Below are 10326 nucleotides of genomic sequence, written 5' to 3' on the forward strand. Positions count from 1 at the left end.
ACCCACGCCGCCGCCCGCGACTGGCGAAAGTGCGGCGGCGAGGGGCGGGGGATGCGCGGCGGCGGGCGGGCCCCCGGCTGGTGGCAGCTCTGCTGGCGAGGCTGCGCGGGACCACGCCTCCGCCTCCGCCTACTCCGCACGCACCGCGGTGGAGACGCGCTGCACAGCGGCGGGAGGTCTCGCGCCAGCCTCCGCCTCCGCCGCCAGCGCCGTCGCCTCCGCCACCTGATCCGACTCGCCCCGCGATCAATGACGGCAGGCGAGGCATTCGCTCGCTAACTAACTAGCCACCTTAGCCAGCTCGGCCGCAAGCTGCGCCGCCCTCGCCGCCTCCGCCGCCCTCTCCTCTTCCACCGCTAGCGACGCTTCGGCCCGCGCCTGCTTCACCGCCTTCTCCACCGCTGTCTGCACCTCGACCGCCGCCCGCTCCCTCGCCTCCGCCACCGCCGCCGCCGTCGCCTCTGCCATCGCCCGCCGCGCCTCCGCCACCACCTCCGCCACTGCGCCCGCCACCGCGCCCGCCACCGCCGCCGCGGCCGCCTCCCGCCCCTCCTCCCGCCCCTCCTCCCTCTGCCTCCGCGCCTCCTCCCGCCCCTCCGCCGCCGCCTCCGCCGCCGCCTCCCTCCCCGCCTCCCTCGCCGCCTCCCTTGCCGCCTCTGCCGCGGCGGCACCGGCGGCGGCGGCAGCGTCTCTCTGCGCCGCCTCCGCCCCCTCCTTCTCCGCCGCCATCCCCGCGGAGGCCTCCGCTACAAGCGCGCGGACCTCGCCCCGCGCCGCCGCCGTCATCGCGGCCAAGTCAGCGCACGCCCTCTCCACCGCCGCCTGCAGACTCCTCGCCGCCGCCGCCCCCCGCGCCTCCTCCTCCTCCCCGCCCGCTGCACTCTTTGTGGTCGACCCGACCGATGCTGCAGCTGCCGCGGCAGCAGCGCCTGCCTTGCCGGCGGCATCCGCCTTCTCCGCCTTCTCCGCCTTCTCCGCCTTCTCGCCCTTCTCCGCCGGCTTTGCCTTCTCGCCCTTCTCCGCCTTCTCCGCCGTCTCCGCCTTCTCGCCCTTCTCCGCCTCTCCTTCCGTCGAGTCACGAGTGGGCTCCTACGCGAGACGGCTCCGGGAAGGTTCAGAGAAACTTCCGCCGAGCTCGAGCCGCGCCGCTCTCTCTCTTGCCGCCTCTGATGCCGTCGCCTGCTCTGCCACCGCACCCGCCGCCGCCGGAGCTGCCACCGCCGGCCCCGCCGCCGCCGAGGCTGTCGCCGCCGCCATCGCCGCTGGAGCCGCGAAGGCAGCAGGAGCAGAGACGGCAGCGGCGCCACCAGCAGCCGAGACGGCGGCGGAGGGGTGCGCTGTCGCGGGGGGCGTCGGGCGCGGCCCAGTCGGTGGCCGAGCCACCGCCGGGGATCGCCCGGGCTGGTACGGCCCGCGGGGAGCAGCCGCACGAGGCGGCCCTGCGGCTGGCGCTGCCGGTCGAGCGCCCGCGGGTGGAGAGTTGGCAACTCGCATCGGCTGGGCAGCCGCAGGCCGGAGGGCAGGCGGAGGAGGGTGGCTCGCCGGCCGCGGGCCGGAAGGAGGCTGGCTCACCGGCCGAGGACCCGATGGAGGCACGCTCGCTGGGCGCGGCCGGGACGGTGGCTGACTCACGAGCCGCGGGCCAGAGGGTGGCTGGGTGAGCGGCGGCCGAGGCGCGAGCATCGCGCGCGGCGCCGCGCCGGGCGTCGAGGGCGCAAAGGGCCTCGGACCGGGCGGAGGGTGGCCGGCAGGACGGAGCGGAGCGCGGGGCGCCGTCGAGGGCCGCTGCTGCCGCCTCATCCTGCGCTGCCACCGGTGCGCGCCGGCTTAAGGTTGCTCCCGGCCCAGTGGGGATTTTGGCCTACTCAGTGATCGTCTAAGGGGCGCTAACTGGCTGCAATGCCTATCTTTTGTGCCTAGCTTGTAGAGCACCTTAAAAAAGTACTTTGTCTTGGAGTGAAAAGTTTTTCGATGAGGTGGGGATCCGTGGTGAGCCGATTCCCAGATTCTCCAGATTCCCCCTCGAAAACCGCGCCTTTTAATTCACTGCGGCCGCGGGCTTTCTCGGATTACTTTTCACTCGAAGACAAAGTAGTTTTTTGTTGGAACGGTGCCTACAAAAAATATCCGGGATCATATGGAGCTGACCACGGGGTTTGCGGCGATCACTGTCCTACCAGCGGGCACATATGGCCGCGGACACCCGTGAATGACCTTAAGGCTCTCCGGGCACACGAGGACACATGGCGGAAACGTCTGCCCACTGTCCGCGCAGGTGTGCGGCGCACGTCGAGAGCGACGGCAGGGCGTGCTCCTGCTCTGGTTCCGTGCTATAGAGCCTGCTGTATACTTGATGCAGAGCTTTCCGACGTCATTGTGTTTGCCGCTCCGCGCTCGACGCCCGCCGCCGCGCGCGCCCGCGCGCCACCCCTTTTGCGCAGCAACACCTTAAATTTCATGGCCCTCCAAATTCGGGTCGGAGCGTAGCGGAGTGCGAGTGGGCCCCGAGTTTGAAAACGGCGACGGACGCTTGCGTCCTAGCCGCCAACAACGTCTCCCCGGCGCAGAGGGGCCCACGGAGGGACGCTCAACCGCTCCACGCCACGCCGCTTGCGGCGGTCCTATTCCACGCTCGCCCAGTTCTTAGTGCCAGTGCGAGCCAGTCCCGTGCCCAGTGTTGTGCGAGGCAGAGGGCGCTTTGTTGTACTTGGAGCACTTGTAAAATTCTTATTCTCTAAGTGCCTCGCCGTCCTCGCCGGAGTCGCTTAGGCGGCTCCAGTGGTGTACCTGTGTTAGTGCCAGTGCGCGCCAGTCCCGTGCCCAGTCCTGTGCCCAGTGTTGTGCGAGGGTTTCGCTGTTAAAATTCTTATTCTCTTTCCGGTGGTCGGGAAGCTAATTAGCCCCTGCCCCTGCCCCTACCTACCTACCTACCTACCTACCTACCTACTTATGGGAAACTAAAAAAGAAATCACTCGATGGGTGAAGGTGGGGTACTATACCAACTGAAGTGATGGTTGGTGGTACTCTCATGCAACCACAAGTCCTTCCTGTGACATGGCAGGCCACTCTCAAGCCCTACAGCTACACGCACTCTCTCTCTCTCCAGATCACCCATTTGGGGAGGGTAAAGAAAGAAAACAGACAAACCAAACGAGGGATGGGAGAGGACAAGGTCCCCACCTGCACGAGCATCGAGCAGGATTTTGGAAGGACGATCAGGGACACGGGGGAACGGGAGTGGGGAGCGCATCGCGACACGGAGGGGGGCTGGGCAGGGTTCCACGATTTGGGGAGGGTTGACATCGTGATTTTCGACGAAAGTTTCTTTTTCTGATGTGAAACTCCAGCGTGTGAAGAGAGGGGGACACCCAACGCTGGAAACTCCGTCGTGAGAGCCTTCTCCCTTCTATTCTTTTCACAGTGCGCGCCAGTCCCTGCGAGCCATACCACTCTGGAAATCTTTCAACCGTGCAAGATGTTCACGGGACGACCGCGATATGGAGGTTGCTGCGAGAACTCTGGCGAGAGACTGCGAACGTGCGAAGAGAAAATACCTACGGGCAATTTTCTTTAAGATGGCCTGCAATGCCATATCTGTTGTGCCTAGCTTGTAGAGCACCTTAAAAAAGTACTATGTCTTGGAGTGAAAATTTATTGGACGAGGTGGGGATCCGTGGTGAGCAGATTCCCAGATTCTCCAGATTCCTCCTCGAAAACCGCCCATTTTAATTCATTGCGGCCGCGGGTTTGCTCGGATTACTTTTCACTCGAAAACATACTAGTTTTTTGGCGTTCCGGTGCCTACAAAAAATATCCGAGATCATATGGAGCTGACTTGGGCTCAACCAGGTTTTCCTCTCGCACTTGGAGCACTTGGAGTGCAGTCGGTAACCTCACATCCAGGGCCGGTGAGCTGAGAAGCGCATCCAGCGGGCCGGATGATCGGTATCGGGTTACGGGCAAGAGAGCCCTAGCCCCGGCTCGCATCCCGTCTCTTTTCCTTTCCTTTTTTCTCTACAGCACCCTCTCTTTTCCTCTCTATTTTCCCGGGAAACCTGCGTGGAAATCGTCAAATTTTGGGCTCTGAGCCGAGTCTGAGGCTGGTTTGGGCCCAAAATCAGCCAAATCGGCAAAATACCGGGTATTTTGCGGGTATACCTGGAAAACCCCGGGTATACCTGGAAAATACCCTGCGACCGCCTGGGTATCGTGCCGATCTCCTCAATTTTGCGTGAGATTTTGCCCCAGACCAGCTCTCAGACTCACAGGCAGGGAAACTCGCGAGTTTCCAGATCGGAGCACCAAATACCCTCTGTTTTCCCTGGAAATTTCCGGAAACGCAAAGTGCTGGGGATTTTGTTTGCCGGAAAACCTGGTTGAGCCCAAGAGCTGACCACAGGGTTTGCGGCGATCACTGTCCTACCAGCGGGCACAGTGGGCCGCGGACACCCGTGAATGACCTTAAGGTCCTCCGGGCCAGTTGGGGGGGGCAAACCCTGCCGCCCCCTAGAACCCCGGGTAAGGCCCAGCGCCCAGGTGTGGCCTAGGGCATTCAGAAGGGACCAAGAGGAGTCCAGTCTGAGCCATAGAGCCCATGTCTTTGCCCCCGAAGGTCGCGTTCAAATGCCCGGAACGGACGTTACAGTGGTGTCCGGCCGGCGCGATCACCGAGCTGTGACGCTCAGGGAAGCGATGTCTGGTTTCTTTGCCCAGGGCTGGCCTACGGCCATGCCCGAGGTTGGGAGGAAAAGAATGTCGTGGCGGCGCTCTGTGTGTCGGAGAGCTCTCGAGGTCTCGACGGGCAGCCTGACCCCTCCCCACCGATGTGTATTTTTCTCTGCCCGATTGCGCGGTGCCTGCAAAAAAGAGAATCTGTGTGCTGTTAGCTAGTGAGCTCATACGCCGCCAAGTGCAAAGAAAACGCTGGCGTTCGGTGTAGACGACGGATAGAGGAGTTGAAGTTCCGGAGTGAAAATTCGAACGCTATCTCTCACGGTGACCAAAAAAATGTCCACCTCAGAAACACCGCCGGAGGCAGGCCGCCGCACGCCGGCGACACAGGTTTAGCAGTGTGGCCGTGTAGCTTCCCTCGACGTCGGGCCGCGCCACCGTCTTGTCCTTGGGCGCCGAGGCGTTGTGCGCGTCCGCCTCGGCGTTGAAGGCGACGAGGACGGCCTCGGGGACGGGCTCGGCCGAGAGGCGGGTGAGCTGCCGCGCCACCGTCTTGCCCGGTGGCGCCGAGGCGTTGTACGCGTCCGCCTCGGCGTTGTAGGTCGACAGCTCGTCGATCGGTGGCGGCGGTTCGGCGCCGCCGCTGTTGCGCGGACTGTGGCACAAAAGGTCGACAGCTGTCGACAGTGGCGGCGTCGCTCTCGGCATCACGCTCACCCGCCTCCAGTGTGGGCGGCAGATAAGCCTCCTGAGCGAGGCTCGGGCCGGCGGCGCGCTCGGAGCTCTCTGAGGAGCCACTCGCCTGGCGTCGACTGCCGCAAAAGATGAAAACACGAAAATTTTGCGTGTTGAATGACTGCACTCCAAATGCTCCAAGTGCGCTCTCCTCCTTTCTAGCGATGAGGCTCGCAGGACCGCTACCAACACTCGACCCTCTCGCCGAGCGTCGTAGACTCTTGCGAGCGTCGAGGTACACTCTGAATTTCTCGCGATGTCTCGAGACACAGCTCGCACGACGCCTCGCAATATCGTCCAACCCGCAAGCTCGGCTTGGGACATTCGACAGCGAGTCCCACAAGGCGCCACTCACAAGGCGCCACTCACTCGCGCCCGCTGGGTAAGCACCTGCGGCGCGCTCACTCCACACGCATGAGCCGGTAGACACAGTGGCCGAGCCCTCCGAACTCGACCACGGCGCCCTCCGGGACGACGGTCGGCGCCGGCTTGGGGCCGTCGGCCGGTCGGCGCGGTCGACCCGGCACCCGCACGCCATTCACTGTGATGCCGTGCAGCGAGCACCTGTCCTCCGCATGGAAGCCGCCGTCGGCGATCTCCACATCCCAGTAGGCTCCCACGCGTAGCTCCGCGTGGGAGCGGCTGATGGTCGACGTCCAGTTCCACGGCACGCCCTCGATGCGGACCCCGCGGCCGACGGCGACGGGCGAGCCGTCCATCGGGATCCCGATCCGCGACGGGGCGCCCTCGCACTTGCTTTCGCGAACCAGTACCAAGAGCCCTCGCAAGGCCCGGGCCAATCGGCGAGCATCCGGGTGCCACGCGTCGTGCGTCAGGGCGAGCTGGATACTCTGCCGCGCCTGGGTGTGCTGCCCACGCCTCATCTCCTCGTAAGCACGCCCCATGACAGCAGCAGCGAGTACGTTCCCGCGGTTTGGGCGGGGCTGCCAATCGACACCCGCACCCTCGGCCGGCTCAGCCGAGGGGAGCCCGGCCTGCGCGTCCTCGGCCGGCGCGTCCTCCGCCACCTCCATGTCGATGTCGGCTGCCGCGGCGCTGTCAGCCTGGTCGAGCTGCACGTTCACCACCTCCGCGTCCGCACCCTCGGCCGGCTCAGCCGAGGGGAGTCCGTCCGGCGCGGCCTCCGCCACCTCCATGTCCATCGCGTCGGGGCTTGCGGTGCTGCCACCAGTCGGCTCCTGCGGCGGCTTGGTTTGGCTCGAGGGCGCCGCCTCCGAGCCCCCCGCCTCTTCCTGGCACACAGCCGCGATAACCGCTCTGGCCTTGACTGCAGTCTTGCGCGCCGGACGCTTGCCCGTCGCCCCATCTCCGCTGCTCGAGGGGCGCTCGGTGTCCTGCTGCGGCTTGTCCGCGCCTCTTGCGCGCTTGGCGCCTTGCGTCGGCTTGTCAGCCGCTCGGCGCACGAGGACGTACGCGGCGGGTGGAGGGCCCGATGGTGAGGACGGCCGCGCCTGGATCCTCTCGCCGACTCGCACGGACACGTCTTGCGCTGCAACCTCGCCCGAGTTGAACAGGACGCCGTCCGTGTGGTCGTACCAGATGGTGCCGCCGCATGCGTCCGTCGCCTCGGGCGCAATCTTGATGAGATGTCGCCGCTCGGGCGGCGCCGGTGTCAGCTCTGCTGCGAGGATGAGCGCGAAGGTGCCAGTGCCGGAGGACGTGTCCGAGCTGAAGCCCGCTCGGCGAGACCAGCGGCGTTGCAGCTGCGGTGCGCTCAGGCCGGCGAGGCAGTGGCCGGGCACCTTGGCCACCTCGGCTACCGCCGCCTCCCAGTCCTGGCGTCGCATCACGCCCTTACCGAGAGAGAGCTGATCGACGAGGCCCGCAATGGCGAAGTACATCTCGCTCTGCAGGGCCTCCCAAGATGCGGTGAAGACGTCGACGTGGGCGGCCAGATCAGGATACGATTTGCAGTGGCGGGAGAGGTATTGGACCATCGCCTTTGCTGATGCGCAATGCTTCACGTATACCGCGATCGACTTGTCCTTGCCGAGCCGCGCCCAGTCAGGGCCGCCACACTGAGGGCCGCCGCCGCGGCATCGGAAGACCAGCGCTCCTGCCGCGTCGCGCTCCGTCAGCTTCTCCTCCAGCAGCTCGACAAGCGCACTTTCACCCGAGGCGACGCGCTTCGTTGCGAGGGTGAGCTGCTCGCGCGCCTTGGCGAGCTGCGTGATCGTGTAGGTGCCCTTCACGTCGAACCGCGCCACCGTCTTCCCCTTGGGCGCAGAGGCGTTGTGCGTGTCCGCCTCGGTGTTGAAGGCGACGAGGACGGCCACAGAGACGGGCGCGGCCGAGAGGCGGGTGAGCTGCCGGCGCGCGGAGGCGAGCTGCCGGTACGTGTACTTCTTTGTGGCGACGAGCGGCTGCACGCGCTTGTCCTCAACCACCGTGGCGTTGTGCTTGAGCTGCGCCGCGATGACGGCCTTGATCAAAGCGGCAGTAGCTGTAGCCGTCCGCTTCTCCGACTTGTTGCCGTTGATGCACGCGAGGCGGCCGAAGCCGTGCCCGCCCAGCCCGTCGATCGACACTTTCCCGAGCTCGTCCAGCGTGATGGAGGACCGCACGCCGCCGGCGCTGTCGGTGAGGCCCTTCCTCTCAAGGCGCTCCACGGAGCGTGCCCAGCTCGCGGCGGAGAAGGTGGCCTTGTAGGCGACCAGCGTCGCGACGATGGTTGGCGCGAGGGTGCCGAGCACGTCCACGATGAGCTCCTCGAGCGCCGCCTGCACGTCGTCGCGCGGTGGCAGCGGGCTCGACGAGCCCCGCCACCACTCGGCCGCCGCGCCCACCGCCGCGACGGCGAGCTCCGAGTCGGCCAGGTTGCTCGAGTCCTCCTCGAGCGGGATGAGCCGAGCGCCGGCGAGAGCGAACAAGTTGCAGACATGTGGCACGCGTGCGAAGGCGACGCCGAGCTTCTCGAAGTCGTACAGCCACGCGTCGCTCGGCCCGATGCGGTGCGAGCTCGCAGCCCTCTTGCCGAGCAGCGAGGCGGCAGCGCTGCCGCCACCCACGAGGCCGTTGGAGTCCGAGAACGCGTACCACTCCACGATGGGCCTCGAGCCGAGGCTGCTGTCGGCGGCGGCGATGAACGCCGAGAAGACCGGCTCAAGCACGAAGCGAATGATGTTGATGTGTGCAGCGCGGTCCGTGTGCTCCTTCGGCCCGAAGCAGTGAGGCCGAAGCGAGGCGGCGGCGCTGCCGGCGCCGCTGCCTGCCTCCGCCTCCTCGTCCTCGTCCTCGTCGTCCTCCTCGACCAGGTCCGGCCGCGGCGTGACGCCATTTGCGCGGCGCGACAGGAACAGCTCCCATCGGCAGTGGCACGTCGCCGTGTTCGCATTGAATCGAACGACGACGGCGTGGCTGCCGCACGTCGTCTTGTCGAAGAGAAGCGCGGCGTTGACCGCGGTCGTGGTTGACTTCTCTCCGTCCTGGTTGGAGGAAAAGAATGGGAGGGAGCGGTCGCCGTCGTAGATCAAGTTCCGAGCGCACTCTCCTTCGTGTACCACAAACTTGGCGCCACTGGCGAACGCCTCGTCGACCTGTGCCTGCGTCGCCTCTTTGATCTCGCGGCCGTCTGCAACGACTGATACTTGAACCATGGGAACGCCTTGGCGCGTCCCCGTCGCGAGGTGCTCTGCAATCCTCTGGACGCGGTCTTCGACGGCCGCGATCTCCGCAGGCGCGTTGAAGGCGGGGACGGCTCCGACTGGGCTGAAAACCAGGTTGTACCACGGCAGCGCGAGAAGCGACAGCCCAATCTCGTCCAGATCCGAGTCGGAGGCGGTGTCGAGGAAGGCCTGGCTGGCGGTCGAGAGTACAAGGCATGGGCTGTTGACGGCTGGGTCTTGGACGGAGCACAAGTGCTCGACTGCGGCCCGAAACGGGTGCAGATCTGGATACGTGTTCCGCACGGTGGTTGTCATGTGCTCAACAGCCCGCTTGAGCTCCTCGCTTTTGCCTGCGGATTCGCATGGACGGCAAACCTTGCCCGCAGCAGCCGGCCACGAGTTTGCGACCCTCGATCGGGCGTCCGGGTCGTCCGGGCCGCAAACTTGGCAGCCTGAAGACGCGGGCGCGATACGGATGAAGGCGCGATACGGGTGTGCTGGCAGTTTGCAGGCGTGCGGGCGTGCGGACCTTGGAAACGGGGGGAGGCCGGCGCGCACGAGCCGCTCGCCCTGCACGCACTCGTGGCGCGCTCCTCGCCGGCCGTCGGCTGGCCTCGCTTCTTTCCCCGCTCACCCGCGCCGCGGCCGGAGCAGCAGGCGGCGCTCTCGCTGGCATCCTTCGCGACTCTCGATCCAGCCGAGGAAGCGCCGCCGGAGGAACCGCCGCCTGCGCCTGCGCCGCCGACTGCCGTCGCCGAGGGCCGTCCCGCCACCACCTCCTGGACGTGCTTCTTGAAGGCCTCGACGCACTCGGCGTGGCCCTTCTCGTTGGCCACCTGCAGCGCCGTCTTGCCGTTCTCAGCGCGCGCCGCCGTGTCTGCGCCCGCCCGCAGCAAGCGCCGCACAACGGCGGGGTGGTTGAAGAGGGCGGCGGCCATCAGCGCGGTTTCGCCGACGCTGTTCTGCAGGATGACCTTCGCGCCGTGCCGGAGCAGCACCTCGACCATCCGCTCGTGGCCTTGGCCGGCGGCGAACATCAGCGCGGTGCTGCCGTCGCTGTCCTGCAGGTTGATCGAAGCGCCACGCTGCAGCAGCGTCGCGGCCAGCAGCTCGTGGCCGTGGTGGGCGGCGTCCATCAGCAGCGTGAGGCCGCTCACGCCGCCTCTCTCGAACGTCGCGTTGACCCGCCCGCCACTGTCGAGCCACGCCGGCACCGCCTCCTCCTCGCCTCGCTCACCTGCCATGACCGCATCGGAGGCTGCCGCCTGCTGCGGCACCTCGACGCCGTTCATT

General features: G+C 66.3%; 1 protein-coding gene across 1 annotated transcript in view; it reads right to left on the bottom strand.

Annotated features, from left to right (window-relative positions):
* EMIHUDRAFT_113182 (hypothetical protein) overlaps positions 1–1257 on the bottom strand; it is a gene marked incomplete at both ends in the record, with an annotated part of 3651 nt that extends 2394 nt beyond the window's left edge. The window contains 3 exons of the mRNA XM_005783022.1: positions 145–225; positions 292–1089; positions 1192–1257. Of these exons, the coding sequence (XP_005783079.1) occupies positions 145–225; positions 292–1089; positions 1192–1257 (945 nt within the window). The remainder of the gene's footprint in view (positions 1–144; positions 226–291; positions 1090–1191) is intronic.
* Positions 1258–10326: the final 9069 nt, after the last annotated feature.

The sequence above is a fragment of the Emiliania huxleyi genome (assembly GCF_000372725.1).
Source record: "Emiliania huxleyi CCMP1516 chromosome Unknown EMIHUscaffold_183, whole genome shotgun sequence".
Taxonomy (NCBI): domain Eukaryota; phylum Haptophyta; order Isochrysidales; family Noelaerhabdaceae; genus Emiliania; species Emiliania huxleyi.